This window comes from Corvus moneduloides, chromosome 5, assembly GCF_009650955.1.
Source record: "Corvus moneduloides isolate bCorMon1 chromosome 5, bCorMon1.pri, whole genome shotgun sequence".
Lineage (NCBI taxonomy): Eukaryota > Metazoa > Chordata > Aves > Passeriformes > Corvidae > Corvus > Corvus moneduloides.
Genome location: NC_045480.1, coordinates 73373732 through 73394702, shown reverse-complemented (window position 1 = coordinate 73394702; position 20971 = coordinate 73373732). Strand labels below are relative to the sequence as shown.

General features: G+C 47.4%; 1 protein-coding gene across 2 annotated transcripts in view; it reads left to right on the top strand.

Moving 5' to 3' along the window:
• Positions 1–20971, top strand: part of ADAMTS3 (ADAM metallopeptidase with thrombospondin type 1 motif 3) — a 57488-nt gene that overhangs the window by 33078 nt on the left and 3439 nt on the right. For both annotated transcript variants that reach the window (XM_032109397.1, XM_032109398.1), the window contains 17 exons: positions 8734–8933; positions 10998–11081; positions 11181–11337; positions 11893–11998; positions 12386–12529; positions 12926–13058; positions 13580–13693; positions 14316–14461; positions 14841–15016; positions 15908–16041; positions 16476–16599; positions 18195–18275; positions 18991–19154; positions 19295–19460; positions 19883–20015; positions 20463–20670; positions 20791–20908. In XM_032109397.1, coding sequence (XP_031965288.1) covers positions 8734–8933; positions 10998–11081; positions 11181–11337; positions 11893–11998; positions 12386–12529; positions 12926–13058; positions 13580–13693; positions 14316–14461; positions 14841–15016; positions 15908–16041; positions 16476–16599; positions 18195–18275; positions 18991–19154; positions 19295–19460; positions 19883–20015; positions 20463–20670; positions 20791–20908 — 2388 coding nt within the window. The remainder of the gene's footprint in view (positions 1–8733; positions 8934–10997; positions 11082–11180; positions 11338–11892; positions 11999–12385; positions 12530–12925; positions 13059–13579; positions 13694–14315; positions 14462–14840; positions 15017–15907; positions 16042–16475; positions 16600–18194; positions 18276–18990; positions 19155–19294; positions 19461–19882; positions 20016–20462; positions 20671–20790; positions 20909–20971) is intronic.

Here is a 20971-nt window from a genome sequence, read left to right as displayed (position 1 = left end):
ATGGGCAAATGAAACTCTGCAAAACTTCTGGTTTACGTACCTTAATACCTAAATATTGTAATCCAATATATGTATCTAAATGTAGTGTATATGTATCATAGGATTGTGGAATCCTGGGATGTTTGGGGTGGGAAGGGACCTCTCCTCTATGCAGACATGGCTCTGCTGCTGCCTGGCAGTAGGCTGCAGCAGTGGAGGAGCCCTGCCTTGGACGTGGCCGGTGTCACTGCAGGTGCACAGGCTCATCAGAAGGCTGGGCTCCAAAACCCAGCTGCTGGACTTTGTCCTGTCAGAAGGTTGGAATCCACTTAGTGCCAACTGAGCAATTAAGGACAATTATGCTTTCAGCTACATTAACGAGTAACGGGGGAGGAAGACGCTGGAAGGAAGGGAGCCGTTGTCGCACACCCGCACACTTTGTGACTCACTATCACTGGCGGGACCTTTGAAGTTCTCTTTGTCTCGGTAATATGGGCTGCATAAATATTTTCCCACATTTTTTTCCAGTTTTACACACTCAGTTATTCCTTTTATGTGAGTGATTACTGTGAATTCCGTTCTCTTGTCTCCTTTGAGCACTGATCTCAGCAGAAGCCATGGGATAGCTGAGTCTGCCCATGGTGTTCACGCCCTTGGTTTCCACCTGTGCCAGTGCCCGTGTGAGCGAATCACACTGAGGGTGTTGAAGAATAATTTTGCCTTTTATACCTGTAAAGAAGTTCATTCCATTTAGAAAGGAACCAGGCCCAGCTATTCTTCCTGTTCTGTGTCTTCTGTGAACATGTGAGAGGTGGAAAGAAGTGGCAAAGGAGATTCAGAAATCTCCTTTGATTCCTTTATGTGCAAAACTTCTGGCTTTGGCACTTGGACAGAGCTTCATCTCTTCTCCATTTCTCATTTGGCCTTTTAGACTTCAGGTGTCAGATGGTTGGACTTGAGACTCTTAAGAGGTCCTTTCCAGCCTTAACAATTCTATGATTCTGTGTTTTATTGTAACAGGTCCCATGTTCACTCCAGCCAGTGACCTCTAGATGGATTATTCAGATTCCGGAGCTCCATCACACAGACAGGCCAGGGGAGGGCGGCCAAGGCAGCAGGCAGGACCCAGATCCCAGTGTTAACTGGTCCGTAATTTGTTGTGGTAGTGGTCTGCTCTGTCTCTCAGAGGTTCAGGAGAACTTGGAGCAAGTCAGTGAGAAGTGTGTTTGTGTCTCTTTCCTTTTACAGAAAAAACATTCAAAGTACCTTTTTGCTTTTTCCACTGTTGCCACCACAGTGTCCTTCAACATTTTTGTAGTAGCAGGTTGCTGTGCCCCACCTTGTCATCACTGGTGTTCTTCCCTTGGATTTCTACAACATGTTTTCACAGTTGGTCATTACTCTAATGGGAAAGCTTAGCTGCCTCAGCCGCTTGTGGCTCTGTGCTCCAGCTGGACAGCAGTTCTGGCTCAGGCCAGGTCGGTAACGCAAAGCCCTTCAGACAAGCTCTTCGGCTTCTCTATAGGCAGGAGAATGCAAGTCTGTCCTGGAAAAGGGCAAAGGTTCTTTCTTGAGATTTCCGCTTGCACAGATCATGGTGGGAGAGCTTTCCCCTTTGCATGGATCAGAGTGGCAGGCCTCCGATGCGGGGATTTTACGTCAGTGGTGGTGCTGGTCCAGAGCACACATTTAGGATATCTAGGTGAAGTATTAAATTGTACATTGGTGGCTTGTACAAGTCCTTCCTCAGCAGCTGTCGAGCTCCATCCCTCATCCCCTAGAGCTGGGGAGGGTGGTGTGTCTGTGTGCTGTGTGAGCAAGGCACTGCTCCCTGCTTGGAATAATCCCCTTCTAAGGGAACTGGGCTCTGTCCCCATGTCCCACTGTTGTGTCTGGACAGCGTAGCAGGCTTTGCTGACTTCCAGAGGCTTAGGGCAGATAAAGTGGTGATCAGAGGGTAATTGCTGTTGACAGGGGGCAGTGGGCTGCTCGCTGATGAGAAGGGCTGTGGCTCGGCCTGCAGAAGATCACCAGCCAGGCTGTGTCCTCTTGCACTGTTCCTGTGGCAGTAAAAGGTCCCACATGTTTAGGAACACATTCCTTACATAACCTTTAAAAATAAGCAGCTGCATGTAAACACAGCTCTCCCTTTATCCCAAAGAAATGAGCAACCCAAGGAGTAGTTAGTGCCCTCACTGTGGAAACTGCTCCCATTTGCCCCAGTCTGTGCCGCTGAAAATTCATTTACTGTCTTCTCCCGAGCAGCTGTGGCTGCTCTATCTCTGGAAGTCTCCAACATCAGGTTGGATGGGGCTTGGAGCAACCTGGTCTCGTGGAAGATATTCCTGCCCATGGCCAGGAGGTGGAAGGAGATGGGCTTTAAGCTGCCTTCCAACCCAAACCATTCCATGGGTCTGTGAAATAGGAAGCTTGGCTCCTGCCATGCTTTCAGCCAGCTGGCAGAAGCTGGGTCAGATGCCAAGTAAGGAGTGAGAGAATTTTAAGGCCTTGCTATAATGACTTAGTTAATGAGCACTGGGGGGATTGTATCTCTGCCAAAGCAACTTCCTTGAGCATTGGAAGCTCACAGTAGCGTTCTGGTGCTGAAAATGCCTGTTTAAAGAGTTTAGACCCTGGAATTCCTGTGAAGCCTGTTGGTATCTCAGGGAAGCTGCCTAAAAATGCAGACAGCTCAGGCCATCCAGCATCTCTTCTTCTAGTAAGTTCTGATTTAGCAGATAAATTATGAATGCAACCTGTGCTTTTCAAAATGTAGTGGGTACCCCCCTTTCTGGATTGCTCTGTCTTTTTGCAGTGCATTATTCCAGTTAGGAATCCAAGGCCGCTTTAAGTGTACTTTACTTCCTTTGTGACGTAAAAATGATTTTTGGGTTGATGTAATGATGCATGAAGGCATGAGTGCTTTTAAGGTTGTTAATGCAGAGCTCTCTCATGTTCCTGTGAGAGTGTCTGGCTTGGAAAGTCATTGATTCGATGCTCTTAAGAGCTGGAAACTTTGGGAGTAAAGCCTGGCCACTCTGAGCTGTAAAAAACGAGCCCTCCCATACCCAAACTGGGTTTGGTTCCGGCAGCCCAGGTACCCAGGTGTGCACCTCAGCAGTGGGCCAGGCTGCACATTGTTGCTGGCTTACTTTTTCTCATCTGCAAACCAAATTTCAGAGCCTCTACAGATGTTTTTTGCTGTACTTTTGGACATTGATACAGATGATGATTTTGCGAAATGGGACTTTTTTTCCTCTTTTATTTTTCACCTTCTATTGCAGTTGTGTTTAAAGGGCTCCATTGATACTGAATTGAAGAAGTTGGTGTGGTGTAAAGTGACAAAGGGATGGCTTTGCTTGGTTTATTGTGTCTAACGTGTGACCCACAGGCTTCTACATGTCCTCTGTTTGTATGTAAGCACCAGCAGAAGGTGTCGCCCAGGTCTCCTAAAATGCCAGACCCAAATGCTCAAGTCTTCCTCATATGTCCAAATAAATTATGGCCTTTACCCAACAGAATGTTCTCCTGGGATTAAAGTAGAAAAATTCAATTTTTTACTATTAAAGTCTCTGAGCTGCATGTGTAAGTTGCTAAACTGAAGGGAAGAGTGACAGCTTGTAATAATGTCTTGGTAAAAGACCTGTTTTTAATATATTTTCATACTTCAAAATTCAGGGTCAAAGCCAGACTCCAGCCCTACCCGTAATTAAGTTTTTTGAATAATGACATGTAGTAAATATATATTTTTAACCTGTTCTAAAAAAAAATTCCACATACAAAACCAACCACCAAATCACCCGTACCTTCAAAATAAAATTATGATGGAATTCTTGCTATATATAGAGAGCCAAATAATTAAAGAAATGGGGAAAGGGAGGATTTCTTGCTACTAGGCAAGCAGTAATTCTGGGAGACATGGTTTGTAGTTCTAGGATAACTACCTATTGGCTAAGTTGGCTGTTAGGGCTAAAGCCCAGCTAAAAATAAGGTGCAGAGCAGATGAGCCAGGGCAAGGCCGGGCAAGTCCTGAGGCCGTGTTAAGCCAGCGCGGAGCTGTGATCTGGTATTAGTGGTGGCGAGACGAGGTGCTGGCATGTCTGTGGGCTGTGCAGAGAGCAGCCTCTGGCTTCCCTCTGCTTGTCCAATGTCCTCCCTCAGCTTTTGATTATTAGGGGGCAGAGTATGTTTATTCCAAACAAGCTTGGGTTGATCCTGAGCCTTATTCCTCTTCTTTTGATTGTGTGTTAGAGCCTCGCAGCAACATTTCTGCCAGCACCATCCTTACTAGATTTCCACAGATCTAAAAGCACTTTCACCATGAATCAGGTGAGTGCAGAGCTGTTGCAGAGTGCCCAGGGAGTGTGTCAGGTGTGTTCTTCAGCACTGAGAACTCTGGAACAGGCTGGCAGCGTTCCTCTTTGCTGTTTGTTTCTGCTCATGGGATGGAAAAAGAACAGTTAATGGTTGACCTAAATTCAGGCCTATTTAATTATAGTTTCCTTGAGTTCTGGCTTTGTTCTCTGTGTGTTTGCTGCCAGGTAAGGATAACCTGCAGTCCTAGAAAGCCTCATGCCAGGGAGGGAAGTGATGACAAGAAAATTACAGGGTAAAATTCCAGCCTTTTCTATTGGAAAAGTTTATCCTGAGTTGGCTCTAAACAAAATTCAAATACAGAGAGGATTATGCATTTCTACGTGGCTCCCTGAGCGTGCTGCTGGCATCAAGCCCTGGTGTAAATGAGGGCTAAGAGCTGTTTTCGCTGACGGTGCGCGGAAGGGAAGAGCCTTCCTGTGATGTCAGAGCAAGGAATATAGTGCAGGAAATCTTCTGTCCTTCCCAGAATCACCCTGCAGCTGGAACTGCTCAGGTACCAGAGAAAGACATATTTCATGGAAGCAGTTGGCACTTCAGAATGTTTCCTTTGCTCTTCGAAGTGTAAGAACAAAGTAAGATAGGGTCTGTGTTTATGGCCCATGGAGTTCATGCATTTCGTGACTAATCCTGCAGCCTTGGGATTCAGATCTTCCTTTAATCCCTGTTTGTTTGTAATTCTGCCAGTCACTGTCACTCCAAAGGTCCCACTGGAAAAGAACATAAACAGAGGTAATTCTCCAAGCTTAATCATCTCAGGAGGTCTGCATATGAGGTCACAAGAACTTTTTCTCTCTTTTTTCTTCATTCCTTAGTGAAACTGTTGTAAAAATGGAGCTGTGTCTGAACCTGGTTGCTGGCATTTTTATTTCCACTAGGAAATGTTTTAGTGTCTTTGTCCTCTGCTCACACCTCCTCTGACACCAAGACACCTTTATGAAAGGTGATACCACCACCAAACCTTATCTGCAGTGTCCCAACACTCACAGGGGCAGCAGCACTTCCATCCTCATGTGGTGAATGACATCTAGCTGATGGGGACTGGGAAATGATGGGGGAGCAGTTGGACTCGATGGTCAGAAGGGTCTTTTCTAACCTTAGTGACTTTGTGGCTTGTGGGTTGTTCTGAGTTTTTCTGGCTTGGTTTTTGTTAATGCTCAAGTGATTTTTCCATCTGCCCTGAGGGAGGTGTTAAATCCAATGTTCTCGTCTGTGTAACTTCACTGTTTCTGCAGCAGCAGAGCTGGCTTGCTTTGTGTTATCAAAAGTTCATAGATAATATTTATTTATTGTGAAATATCCCAGAGAGACGCTCTGCAGGGGCTTCTGGAAGCACTTCACGGATACAGCCTTGAACATGCAGTGTGAAACATCAAGTAAAACTGTGTATTTTTATGGCCAACTGGCTCAGTTGGGGTCACTGCAGAGACAAACTCTTCCCCCTCCGCCCCCAAAAACAAACAAGCAGACATTTTGGCAGCAGTTGAGCAACCAACAAACTCTCCTACAGAGACACTGATAATATTAAGGATCCAAATCATGGAGTCAAGACTGCAAGTCCCGGTGTCAGAGCTCCACATGGGAAGGGCGTTTGGGGCAGGGACCTCAGGACAGGACACATTCTTTTCATGCCACAAAACTGTTGTGGTAGTGGTAGAAAGTCATTTGATGCTTCTGGAGTAAAAGGCAATTTCAGGCAATGCTTCAAGAAAAGATAAAGCAGAATGTGCAACTTGCCAGGATTTTTTTTTTTTTTAATGACCTAATAAATCAAAGCACACGAGTTTCAGCACATCCCAGAACCTAATGAGAACATCCTGTCATCATATCTTAGCCCTGACAACCTGGGTGGTTTCTGTTGCTGATCCCTCACAATTAGGCAGTACCAGCAGCGCCACCAAAATGTTGCATATACACAATTTGTGTGGAAACCAGTGAGAATTCTGTTGGAACTGTTTGGAATGTGCATTTGAACGAAATGATTCTTTTTTTCTTTGCTGGTTTTTCAAAAGGCACACTTCAAAATAAGGCTCAGGAGGCGGTGACACGATGGACTGGCCTAGTTTCCTTACTTTGAGAATAGGAGAATGGAATTTTTTAGTAGCTGCAGAATACGTCTGTCCCTGGGGACATTTTGTACATTAACACACTCTCTGGAAAGGGACTTAGATTGATCTCAGTTGGTTCCATACTGGTTTCTCATGAGTTTAATTTTGAGTTAGTGAAGGTGTGGATCTTCCCTAGATACTTTTCCTAGCTGTATATTCAGAAGAAAGGCTAAATTAGGCAATTGAACATATATGAAGAGCATGGATGGCTAGGTAGGTAGGTGGGTGGATGGATGGCTGGCTGGCTGGCTGGCTGGCTGGCTGGATGGATGGATGAAAGGTGTACATACATAACTGAGGAATGCTTCTATCACTAGCACAGAATTCAGCCCATGTATTTTACAACGTGAAATAAGATAGTAAGAATCTCCCATGTGAGTGATGCTGAGGGTTCTCTTCAGGTACACAGAGGGTTGGTTGATAACAGTATTGATGAAATTAGATTTGGGCAGATCGCAGCTTTATTTAATAGCAGGGAAAGAGCTGTAGTTCCATTATTTTGCAGTTACGCTCTAGGACAAACACATGCTGTTACCCAGAATAACCATTTGTCTTGGCACAAGAGCATGGGCTCATCTGTTCCTACAGGTAAGATCGGGATGTAAGTGATGCAGGTGACTGGCAAATTAAAAAAGGAAGAGATAACAAACCAGCTAATTCCAGAATGAGATTAGGACGGATTAGTCTGTCTAGCTCAAATCCCCAAACAGCCAGAGTGGTTCTGTGTGTTTCTTCACCGTTGCCTCGTGTTGTCTTTCTCCCAAGTAACAAGTGTTCAGACTTGAGAGGAAATGGCCTCAAGATGTGCCAGGGAAGGTTTAGGTTGGACCTTAGGGAAAATTTCTTACGGAAAGGATTGTCCAGCCCTGACACAGGCTGCCCAGGGCAGTGATGGATTTCCCATCCCTAGAGGAATTTAAAAGCTGTGTGGATGCGGCACTTGGGGACGTGGTTTAGTGGTGGTCTTGGCAGTGCTGGGGGAAGAGTTGGACTCGATGGACTTAGATCCCGTGTGTTGTGTTAAGTGCTTGGCCATGGATGCAGGCTGCATCCTCTGAAACACCTCTCGGCAGTATGTGTAACCTGCGACTGAGCCTGATTGTTTGACTCTGAACTCACTGAAGCACTGCATTATGGAAAACAGGCAAGAGAATAGATAAACCACTCATGTGATCCAGTATTTTTTGGACAGGGCACAGCAATTAGGGAGAAGACCCAGCGCCTGACTTCCCAGCAAGGTATGGGAAGTTGGCACTGTGGGCACCGCAATGTGACAGCGTTCCAGCTGGGTTTCCCTTGGATGCTGCACTTGGCAGCTTTGCCGGCTGGAGCGGTTTTTGGAATTGAAGTGGGTGTATGATTTTCTCACTGGTGTGCTATCCCAGGGTTGGCATACTTGAGAGTGCCTGAAGACACAGGAAGGGCCAGTTTGTGGACTTGCAGCCTTGGCATTCATGAATTCTGGCACAGAGGAGAAGGGCTGGAAGTTTGCTGTCATAGGGGAAAGTGCCCTGATACAGCATGAGTGGAAAGCAGGACTGTTCTCTCCTCTCCATCCACTGCATGCTGGTTGCTCTAGCTGGCTTTGTAGAGCAGGGAGATCCCTGTGTGTATTTGGGAAGAGTGGGGGAACAGGGATGCTCCTGACTGTCACAGGGACACAGGAACCATGGTATGCAGCTCATTGTGTGCACCATGAGATGTTCCTCACTGATGTTCATTGCTCAGAGACTGTTGGAGTACTGGTGTAGATTTGGGACGAGCCAAGTATCCTACAGCTGTGAGGTTTTACCTGTTAAAAATCCCTGGGCATGTTTTGTTTCACTGCCATAAGTGGAAGTAACAGCTTTGGATTTTGCATGTGGAGTAAGAACTGTGATACAGACCCGTGTGGTTGAATGAATTCTTTTACTGGTTTTCTGGTGATTTTTCCCAGCCCTACACCACGAGAGTAATTTCTTCAGGGTTCCTGATGTATTTTATCCAGAGTGGTGACTCTGCAAGTGAGGATGCTTTGTGGGAGGATGTTTCTGAAATGGAAGTGGAATTCCATTGGTCATGTAATGGAATCACAGAATGGGTTGGGTTGGAAAAGACCTTAAAGGGTTGGGTTGGAAGAGACCTTAAAGACCACCCAGTTCCAATCCCCTGCTATGGGCAGGGACAACTTCCACTCGACCAGGTTGCTCCAAGCTCCGTCCAACCTGGCCTTGAACACTTCTACGGATGGGACAGGAATTAGCACTCCACTGACAGCAGACTGTCCTTGCAGAGTCCCTCCTCCCTGGCCTCGGTGCACTGAGTTCCCTGCATGGCCACATTGAGCAGCAGCTGAACGAGACCCTGCGCCGCCGCCGCCACGCGGGAGACGATGACCACAACATCGAGGTGCTGCTGGGGGTGGACGACTCTGTCGTCCGATTCCATGGCAAAGAGCACGTCCAAAACTACCTCCTCACCCTCATGAACATCGTGAGTATCCTACAAAGCACCGCACGGCTTGTTTGGGAGCTGAATGGCACCGGGTTTGGGAAAAATAGCGATGGGATCATTTTGACTGCTGCTGGAGAAGGTTTTCTGGTTTTAAGATGTTCCTTTAATTCATCTTTTTTGCAGTAGTTTCCTAGGGAACATTTGAGGGTAATTCCAATAATTTGGAAATAGTTGAAACACAGTAAGGAAAAAATGTAAACTTGATCCATTTCTGGTAATTCCAAGCTTCTTCCACAACACAGTGGAGAAAAACTGATTAAAGCATAAATATGTAGAGGAAAAAGTGTTCTAAACTCTCAATGGCTCTCTGACAGAGCAAACCTTCTGATAATAGTGGTAGATCTGTCTAAGAAACAGGAAAGAAAAACAATCTCTTTAAGGATGAAGGTGAGGGACTAATTATTACCATAATGATTCCTGTTAATAATTATTTTATGGGTGTAGGAATGATTCTTGTATGTTTTACACCCTTTTTATTCCTGGAATAATTTTTAAATGATTCCTTAAGCTTACAGTTCATCTAAATTTGAGAATTTAGAATCTGAAAGGAAAAAAACTATTCCTATATGAATTTAACCCAACCAATGTGATGTTTTCCAGCATCACTCAGAAAATAAATTCCTTTTTCCCACATACCCCGTGGAACATCAGCATTATATCTCCATTACACATTATTGCAGAATATTGTCTTTTTGGTTTTAAAAACCTTTCAGTGAGCAGCAGGGTTGATCCATGCCCCAAACCACTTCCATGTTTTTTACATGCCTGCGGCTCCATCTGCTGGGAGCAGCTGTGGGGCCAAAGCCAGGGTGAGCTGACACTCTGCTGTCCAGAGCCATTCAGAGAATGGGATAAAATGTGGGATATGGGGAAATCTTGAAGACTTGAAGCTTTAGGTCAGCTCCAGGGTCCTTTTTGTCTCCAAGCAAGTCACTCCTGTGTCTAGAAAACTCCCGTTATCTATTGGCAGAAAGGAAGTTGTGAACATTTATCCTGGCCCAGCCCTTCATGGGAGCGATGTTATTGCACTAATGGGGAGAAGATAAGAGAGGAGTGACTGACCTTTGGGATGATGCTTCACAGGACAGGCAGCCTGAGCTCTGTGTTCATTCTCTGTCCCACTGCCCTGCTGACACTGCTCTCATGTCCAGGTTTAAACCATGGGCTGAAATCCTTGTGCCAGGGCCCACAGTCTGGACAACTCCCAGTGACCTTTTTCCCTGAGGGGAAGTTCTGTTTAGCCTGACTGAAAAATAAAACAACCCTCTAACTCCTGCTCAAACCTACCAGTCTCTGAACAGGGGTGTTTATTTCTCACCAATTGCCCATAATATAATATTTATTTTGTTTTTAGGGGAATGAGGAGCTTCATTGAGGACCTGCAGATGTTTCACACTCTGGTGCCAGGACATTTCTCACCTTCCCAGACACAGGGAAGGGCCTCAAGAAGGACAGCTTTGGGCCCATCTGCATAATTCTGTTTTTCTAACTTCCCTTCCACAAAGCCTCTTTTTAGTACAGAAGTGACCACAGGCTTCTAACTGATCTTGAAAAAATAGGGCAGCAGTATAAGTTGCTCCTAAAAAAAATACTCTTCAAAACAAGAAGCACTGGAAGTATTCCAGGCCTGCTTGGACAAGGCTTAGAGCAACCTGGTCTAGTGGAAGGTGTTCCTGCCCTTGGCAGAGGGGTGGAATGAGATGAGCTTTAAGTTGCCTGCCAGCCCAAACCAGTCTGGGATTCTGTGATTTGCGGGGTTTGTACTTGAAGTCTTTTCCCCAATCCCCTTTTCTTTGAGCCCTGCTCCATTAAAAGTGACAGGAGGTTTGACAGGTGCTTCCCAAAGTTCCATGTGAAGGGGGTATGTGATGACAGGAAGTGAATCTACATTTTTCACTGAGTGGAAATGATCCAAGACTTGAATCCTCTTCTGAGGACTGTAGTGGTACAGGCACTTGAAATAACATCTCCGTGGCCTTGGAAGTTCCCTTGGTATCATCAGTGGGTTTTTTTCTTTTTAAATTTTTCGTCTTCTTTCCTCAGGTGAATGAAATTTACCATGATGAGTCCCTGGGCGTTCACATCAACGTTGTGTTGGTCCGAATGATCATGTTGGGGTACGCAAAGGTGAGTGAGCCACTTCTCCACCTTCATCTCCTGGGCAGAAAAATCCCAATTTACCTGAATTTGCTGCCTTTAGGAGCCACTAAAGTGTTGCCCTCTCAGTCCATCAGCTTGATTGAAAGGGGGAACCCCTCGCGCAGCCTGGAGAACGTGTGCCGCTGGGCCTATCAGCAGCAGAAGTCAGACCCCAGCCACGCCGAGCACCACGACCATGCCATCTTCTTAACCAGGCAAGATTTTGGGCCCGCTGGTATGCAAGGTAATGCAGCTGACCTGGAGCAGAGCTCTGGGCTCGGTGTTTCTTGGCTGGCGTCTGCCAGAAAAGAGGAAAAATTGGGAATTGCATTGTGAGCTCCTCGTCTTGTTCATTCCTTTATCAAAAGGAAGGAGACCTTGCCATGAGTCCTTGCCATTTATATCCAACTGTAGATTGAATTCCTCTCTTGAGAGTTGTAAATAAATACTTCTTAACTCTCTTCAAACTCCTGTATGTTCAGGGATCGCTGGGAACCTCAGTGCACGTGGCATTCCACTTCCCTTTATTTTATTGCATCTTTCACCACAGATTTCCATTTATAGACATCCCAGCCACTTTGACACCTGCATCCATCCTTTGGACTCAGGGAACTAATGATGATGGGCAGGAATTCCCAGAGTTTGGGATGTGTCAGAGCAGGCACTGGTCAGGATGAGGAGCCAGGCAGGCTGCCCTGGCCTTAGAGCAATGTTAGCTTTTCCTGAGGAAGTTCACTGGGGGGTCTCATTTAAAATCCGTGTGCTGAGCACAAGACTCAGCCCTGATGTCTCTCCGTAGGATATGCTCCTGTGACGGGCATGTGCCACCCAGTCCGGAGCTGCACCCTCAACCATGAGGACGGGTTTTCGTCAGCCTTTGTTGTTGCTCATGAGACTGGGCACGTGTAAGTGCAACTTTTGTTACTGGATGATGCCAAAATGCTGTGCTGCACTTTGTGCTTGCTCCAAGGGGGTTGGATTTAATGGCTCTATGGAAGATGTCCTGGTTTTATTTCCATTCCCCTGGGAGTGCAGTAGTGGTTGAAGCAATGGAGAGACAAGTGGCGGAAGAAGGGAAGGGGAGGGAGGGTGAACTTGTTTTCTCTGGGGTGAGGGAAAGGTCAGGAAGGGACCTGGAAGGTCCAGGCAGTGGAGACAGGAGCTGGTTTGAGTGTCCTTCACTGCCTTCTCCGCAACTGCCTGTGCTGGTGGGTCAGATTTGGAACCTCTTCCACAGCTGTTGCCTTACAGTTGTTTTTGCAGTAGCTCTGAGGGGGTGTTCTTTATTCCAGGCTGGGCATGGAGCACGATGGGCAAGGGAACAGATGTGGGGACGAGACGGCGATGGGCAGTGTCATGGCCCCCTTGGTGCAGGCTGCCTTCCACCGCTACCACTGGTCCCGCTGCAGCGGCCAGGAGCTCAGGAGATACATCCAGTAAGGCCTCCCCAGTGCAGCTGGTCTTTGATCCCTCTGTTTTCAGACCCTCTTTCCCTTCACATCTCTGTTAGAAGAGCTCTGAGCCATGAGTGCTGTATCCTCACATGGGGCTGTTCCGTAGTCCATCCCCTGGGGATGGAAAGTCTGTGGAAAGACCCCTCTAACTCCAGCAGGATTTGGCATAGACCTCAGAATCCCAGAATGGTTTGGCTTGGAAGGGACCTTAAAGCTCATCTTGTTCCAAACCCCCTGCTATGGACAGGGACATCTTCCACAAGACCAGGTTGCTCCAAGCAAGCCCCACCCAACCTGGCCTTGAACACTCCAGGGATGGGGCAGGAATTAGGAGTATCCATCTTCTCATGGCATTTTTTTCTGTGTCTCTTTCTGTAGCTCTTACGACTGTCTTCTCGATGACCCTTTCGAGCATGACTGGCCCAAGCTTCCTGAGCTGCCAGGCATCAACTATTCCATGGATGAGCAGTGCCGCTTCGACTTTGGCGTGGGCTATAGGATGTGCACCGCAGTACGTCCCGGGCACCCAGGCAGAGACACACAGCGAGGGGGTGTGGCCTGATGGGAGAGCTGCAGTGTCATAATCATTGGAGAGAAGTTAATAGAGTATTTAAAGAGATCTGTAAAGAGCTGGGGGATACTTGCAGGGGAAACCCAGTCCTCTCAGTCCTGTAGAATAACAGTAAAATGAGTGGCAGCATGGTCCATGTGGCACAGACTGGTGGAAGCAATCCCAAGAAAGAAAAGGAAAAAAAATCTCTTTTTTGTCCCACTTCTGGGTGTCGTCTTTCCTCTTCTCACTAGCCCAGGGCTGGGGGATGCAGGAAATAAACACTGCCCTGAAGATGCTGGGCTCATTCGGATGTGTGAGATGGAATCTACGGAGAATGGGTTGGATCCTTATCCAAAAAGTATAAATAAAATAAAAGATACAAATAAAGTATAAATAAAATGCAAAAAGTATTTGCTTACCCAGACAGTATAAATAATTTCATGTTCTGCATTTCATCTCAAGACTGTTGTGTTTTTCAGTTCCGAACCTTTGATCCATGCAAGCAGCTGTGGTGCAGCCATCCTGATAACCCCTACTTCTGCAAGACCAAGAAAGGACCTCCCCTCGATGGCACGGAGTGCGCCCCGGGAAAAGTGAGTCTGGCCTTTGCAGTCTGTTTGTCTTGGGAATAGAACCAACAGTTACATCCATTCGGGTTGAAGGGCACAGAGGGAGGCGGGGAATTGCCTGCCATTCCCGGGGTGAAGTGAGAACATGGGGAAAGTGGGGTATTCTGGGAGCCGTACAAGGTTTGCCGTAGCATATTTTGGGCATAGCGACTCCAGCTGAGGTACAGCCTGTTCTGTGACCTCTTTGTTATGTTTTTTGGGTTCTGTCTCATCTGCAAAGCTTCCATCAAGTGCCTTTACTAATCCAGGGAAGCAGATGATGCTGTTACTGTGGGATGGCTGCTCAGAACTCATTATCCAGACACCCTGTGGCAAATGTTTGTGTAGGCTGAGGATTAGCGCCTGATCTTTCCCTTTAATATCCCCATTTATTGGGTGTCCTGCTGCCAATCCATTTTCAATTATAAAATTATATTCAAATACCTGGGTTTTCTTAGCAAATTCCCTTTATTTTGAGGTACAGGAGAGCCACTTGTAACATCTCAGTGTCCCCCAGGCAGCAGCAAAATGTTCCTGTACTGTACTTAGACATTTGATTTGGGGATTGTGTCTGTTCTCACCTGTTTTCCTGCTCCAATTCCCTCAGTGGTGCTACAAGGGTCACTGCATGTGGAAGAACACCAACCAGCTGAGGCAGGATGGACACTGGGGACCCTGGACCAAGTTTGGCTCCTGCTCACGGACCTGTGGAACTGGGGTTCGCTTCCGCACACGCCAGTGCAACAACCCAATGTAGGTGTGGGACTGGCACCCACCTGGGGGTCCTCAGAGGGGTAACTTGAAATGGCGTTTAGGTTTTGGGTGGACATTCTGGTCAAGCCCCTTGAAATGGGATCATTTTTGGAGAATCCAAGAATTCCTTAGAATTACAGAATCCCAGACTGGTTTGGGTTGGAAGGGACCTTAAAGTTCATCCAGTTCCACCCGCTGCCATGGGTAGGGACACCTTTCACTAGCCCAGGTTGCTCCAAGCCCTGTCCAACCTGGCCTTGGACACTTGCAGGGATGGGGCAGCCACAGCTTCTCTGGGCATCCTGTGCCAGGGCCTCAGCACCCTCACAGGGAACAATTTCTCCCTGATGAGAACCTCTGCAATGTTTTCTGCTCACAGGCCCATCAATGGAGGTGACGATTGCGCCGGGGTCAATTTTGAGTTCCAGCTGTGCAGCACTGAGGAGTGTCCAAAGCACTTTGAGGACTTCAGGGCGCAGCAGTGCCAGCAGCGCAATTCCCACTTCGAGTTCCGGGGCAGCCGACACCACTGGCTGCCCTACGAGCACCCCGACCGTGCGTCCTGCTCTGGGCCTTTAGTGACACTTGAAAGGGTTTGAAGCCATTCCCCTTGGCCTGCATATCTCAGGGACAGGCCCAGAACTCCCAGAAAAGCAAATAAGTTGGTTCCCTCCCCATCCGTCTGTTTTGTCTGAAAATCAATAGTTTTGCCATAAATCCCGGATTTTAATACCCAAATTCCCTGCTCTGACTCAAATTTTTCCATTTTAGCCCCAAACTATCAATTTCCCCCCATTTATCCCATTTATCCCTTTATCAATGATCAAAATTGACAATTTTGACCCTAAGTTAGCACTTTATATCTAAAAATTAGTAGACTTCCCCAGAATCCCTGATTTTAACCTGCCTTTTCCCTACTCTGACCCAAATTTGCCCTTTTTGCTACCGAAGTCCCAATTTTCCCCTGAACATGCCCCTTTATCCCTAAAATTGACGCTTTTGCTCCAATGTTGCAGAATTATGTCTCAAAATCACAAGTCTTGCTCTCATTTCTCCATTTTCATCCAAAATCCCCCATTTCCCCCCAAGCCACCCAGTTTATCCCTAAAATTCACCATTATGACTTCAAATTGCTTGTTTATCCCAAAGATGGATACTTTTTGCCCAAAAATGCCACATTGTATCTCAAAAACACCAGTTTTGCCCTAAATCCCTGTGTTTCTGCCCAAACTTCCCCTTTTTCCCCTAAACTGCCCATTTCCCCCAGAAATTCCCCACAATCCACATGTTCCTTCCCAAACCACCCCCTTCCACTGCTCTGCCCCCATCCTCGGCCTCAAACCTGCCTGTCCTTTCTCGCTCCTTGCTCCATTGGTGAGATAGTTGTCAGGAACACACCCAGATCACTGTCCTCCATGCAGTCCTTTCTTTTCCCTGTCTCCACAGCTCCCAAGAGATGTCACCTGTACTGCCAGTCCAGAGAAACGGGGGATGTGGCTCACATGAAGCAGCCAGTGCACGATGGGACTCGCTGCTCCTACAAGGATCCCTACAGTATCTGTGTCCGTGGGGAATGCGTGGTGAGTGGCAGCTTGTCCAGGGACACTCGGGGGACAACTCATGGGAGCAGCTCACGGGCAGAGAGAGACTTTGCAGATGTCTCTAAATTCCATATTTGCAGCATTGTATTCCTCTAATTCCTTGAGATTTAAATTCAATTAGAGAACAGCACAGATCCATTTCATGGAAATGTTCCGCTTCTCTTCCACTGAGTGTTTCTTATCATGGAATCCCAGACTGTTTTGGGCTGAAAGGGACCTTAAAGATCATCAGTTCCAACCCCCTGCCGTGACCTTCCACTGTCCCAGGTTGCTCCAAGCCCTTTCCAACCTGGCCTTGGACACTTGCAGGGACGGGGCAGCCACAGCTTCCCTGGGCAACCTGTGCCAGGGCCTCAGCACCCTAATAGGAAAGAATTCCCTCCTAATATCCAATCTTGCCCTTTTTTCTGCAGAAAGTGGGCTGTGACAAGGAAATCGGCTCCAGCAAGGCTGAGGACCAATGCGGGGTTTGCGGCGGGGACGACTCCCACTGCCGGACGGTGAAGGGGACCTACACCCGCACTCCCAAAAAGCTTGGTAGGAATAACATCTGCCTACAGCTGGCTGGAGCTCCTGTTGGCTCAGGGATTTTTGTCACACTCACAGACACGGGATAATGCCATAACCATTCAAGCCTTGGGAACAGTGGGTGTAGCATCATCCCTTGAGGCCCATCTCTGAGCCTGTTCAGGATAGGCTGCTGTCCATCGGCCCCTGATTGTGGATGGATATGGAAGTGATGGAGGTGTTCAGGGAATGCTGATAGTTTTTCCCTAGCCTGGGTCATGTGGTCATTAAAAAGGCTGATTGACCTCTTTCTACAGGGAAACATGTAAGCAAGAGGTGCCAAAAAGAATTCAAGTTTCTAGAAAACATCCTGCCTGAATTGTCCAGCTTCCATGGACTGGTCGTCTTGCCCAGATGTGTCCAAATCCACTGTAAATGCATTTGTCTATGGTGCAGTTTATATTTTTTGCTTGTAAAGAGCATCTGGGTGACATCCAATCAGTGGAATGACCAGACTCAGCTCTCAGGACACTAATTCCAGGTGTTCTGTTTAAGGGAAGACCAGGGGAGCCTTTCCCTTACCCAGAGGAGCTCACAGTGTTTCCCTTTCTGGGACAAAGGAGGCTAAAAACATTCTGGGTAAGTGCTACTCCTTGTAGGGAGAGAGGCATCCATGGGAATGGCAGTTCCCATGTTCCTGTAGACACGACAGGTAATGCCAAACCAGGCAAAAACTTGATGTTCCCCGTGCTCTAAAGGCGATGGAGGAAAAGATTGGAAATGCTGTTGGGCACAGGCATTGCTCAGCCAGGACTATGATTTTCCCTGTTTCTAGCTCTTCTGTTCCTTCACTTGGATTTTCTCAGGAGCTGTGTATGTCAGGGGCAGGACAGACTGCCAGTACATCCAGTAGTCCCAGAATCCAGTGCTTTTGCATAATTAAATCTGCAGTTGCTAAAAAGAAAATAACAGGAATATGAAAATCCCATGCACTCAGAGAACTTAATGGGGCTCTTGATTAAATCTTGATCTGTAAGTACCTGTGACCAATCCTTAGAAGGGATTCTGGTCTTCCTAATGGCAGTGCTTCCTTAATTTTACACTTAATTACCTGTGGTTTGCACTGGTAAATAACTGAAATTGAAACTAAGAATACTTTTCTTTGGGAACAACTTTTTACTTTCACTTTAGATATGACCATCTGACAGGGCAGTCAGTAAATTCCAATCCAACAACCTGGCTGAGGACTGATTTGGGAAAATAATGAAGAAGACTTGGGCTCGTGTCCTCGTGGGCTGAATAACACAGGAAACATCTTTTTGCCTAAATTTTTGGTAGATCCTGCTTGGAGCAGCACGGCTGTAAATATTAAACTGATCCCAGCTGAGAAATGACAAATCGATCTGTAACTAGTGTCTCTTCTCTCCCTGGAAGAGAAAAGCCCAGGGAGGGCCTGTCCCACATGTTACAAACCGATTGGCTCCATGTCTCCCAGCCCTGCTCATCAGTTGCTGCTGGATGGCCTCTCCTGCAAGCAGAGCTGGGCCGTGCCCTGCGCTCCTGACCATGGCTGTTCCTTTCTCTTTTCCTCCCTGCTGCCTCCACTGACCCTGCACGTGCCAAAGGGTACCTTAAGATGTTTGATATCCCTCCCGGGGCTCGACATGTGTTTATCCAAGAAGACGAGGCCTCTCCTCACTTTCTTGGTAAGTGTTTCTCTGCTCAAGTTTGGTATGAGGCTTGAGAAGAAGCACAGGGTGCTCATACCCGAGAGCCTGAGGGATGAGAGAATCCACTGAAGGGGTTGGGTAAATGGGGGCTTTCCAAATTGCATGGTCAGGGCTTAATCCTGCAGTCCTACAGCTCAGCAAACAAACATCTGCTCATTTGAATTCTCAAAAATATTAAACTGACCCCAATTTGCATGTTTACTAACCAGAGATTGTGATGACTCACATGAAATTGGGCATTGCCAGGGTGAATCAAATTTACTATCTTTTAATTATTCCTATGGTACATTGCAAAAGGCTGTATGGAAATAAAAATGAGAGTCCATCTTTTAATGGGTGTTGGAACTGGATGATCTTTAAGGTCCCTTCCAACCCAAACCATTCTGTGATTCCAATCTTTAATGAATTGGCTTCTAATTGAAGCATCATCATCGTCATCTTAATCCCCCCTGTACCTGGCTGTTGAGGTGTGCTGTGGAAGCCCAAACCCAGGCAGTTCCACAGGGCTCTGATTCCTCAGCTCTTCACTTACAGATTTTAGCATCTGGGACACACCTCTGTGCACAGAGGAAAGTAAAATGTGGTGAAAATCTGTTACTTTCATAATCTGATGGAAATACCCCTCCCCGTGCCACCCCAATTGCTGCCAGTGTGGGGGAGGCATGACAGGCTCTGCTCTCACTCCTCCCAGCCATCAAGAACCAGGCTACAGGACACTATATCCTGAACGGGAAAGGGGAGGAGGCCAGATCCCGATCCTTCATCGATCTGGGCGTGCAGTGGGAGTACAGCATCGAGGACGATACGGAAACGCTGCACACGGATGGGCCCCTGCACGATGCCGTGGTGGTGCTGGTGGGTGACGTGTTGAGCTCTGGGAACATGGGGCTTGGCCTTGGGGGGGGCCTTAAGGACCATCCCAGAGCCAGACCGTGGTGTCTGTGCTTTGCAGCGGAATCAACAGCAGTGCTGGGTTTATGTTTGCTTATTCATAGATCATTCCTCGGGAGAACGACACCAGATCCAGCCTGACTTACAGATACATCATCCACGAGGATTCGGTGCCGACCATCCACAGCAACAACGTGCTGAGGGAGGACACGGACACCTTTGAGTGGGCCTTGAAGAGCTGGTCCCAGTGCTCCAAACCCTGCGGTGGAGGTGAGCAGGGGATGAGGCACCTGTAAGAAGAGACAAATTACCAAAAAACTGGGGGAAGGGAATGATTTAGAATTCTTGGTTTCCCTTTTGTAACAGTGGTTTGTTACTTTAGGGCTCAAGCTTTTAAAATACCTGAAGTGCATGATTGTTCCCAGGTGTCACACCTCCAGTCTAGGAAGAAAAAGGCCTCTTCAGGTGTTTAAATTCAGAGCCCAAGCCACTTTGGATGCCCAAACTCAGACACTGATGCTCCTGAGTATTCCCTGTATTCATGGTCTGTCCATGGCTCTTAAGCAAAGAATGGGGAATGCAAATACCAAAATACTTGTCCTGTAAACCCATTTAAGAGGCCAGAAAACCCTATTTAAACAAACATTCTAACAAGGACCTGATTCTCCTGATTTCTCTGACATGTTTCCCAGGGTTCCAGTACACCAAGTATGGGTGCCGTAGGAAGAGTGACAACAAGATGGTTCATCGAAGCTTCTGCGAAGGCAGCAAAAAGCCAAAGCCCATCCGTAGGATGTGCAACCTGCAGGAGTGCACAGAGCCCCTGTGAGTGTGGCTGGGCACAGAGAGCAGGGATTGCTCCTTGGGACAGGGTAGCCCCAGCCAGATTGAGTGGGATGAATTTAATGGGATGCTGACAGCTTTCCAGTCTGCAGTTCCTGAATATGGAGGGGGGTTTTCTACCTGTGTAAGCATGGACACTGATCTGATTGGGCGGTTGTAGTGTATATATATATATATATAAAAAATATATATATATTAAAAAAAAAAATACATATATATATATAAAATTATATATATATAGAAAACATATATATATATATAATCATGGAATGGATTGAGCTGGAAGGGGCCTTAAAGCTCATCTCATTCCAACCCTCTGCCATGGGAAGGGAGTCCTTCCACTAGATGAGCTTGTTCCAGGAATGAGGCAGCCACAGCAGGACAAAAAGGTTAACAGTTGATGGTGTCTGACTCCATTTCCCTTCCCAGCTGGGCAGCAGATGAGTGGGAACACTGCACCAAAACCTGTGGGAATTCTGGCTACCAGCTCCGCACGGTGCGCTGCATCCAGCCTCTTCCAGACGGCACCAACCGCTCCGTCCATGCCAAGTTCTGCAGCGGGGATCGCCCCGAGAGCCGGCGGTCCTGCAATCGGGCGCCGTGCCCAGCGCCATGGAAAGCCGGGCCCTGGTCCCAGGTGGGCGGCAGCGGGTGGGGGCAGCACCGGCCTGTCCCAAAAACCATGGCTGGGACATGGGAATTTCTGCCAAGTGCAATGACACAGGATGCCCTGATCTGTGCCCTCTGTGTCCAACAGTGCTCGGTGACTTGCGGGGAGGGGACGGAGAGCCGGCAGGTCCTGTGCCGCGCTGGGGACCGGTGCGAGGGGGAACGGCCAGAGTCCGTGAGGGCTTGTAAACGCACTCCCTGTGATGGTAAGAGAACGGCTGGAATGGCTGCAGTGGGGGGAATAATTCCTCCCTGGAGAGCACTGTGGT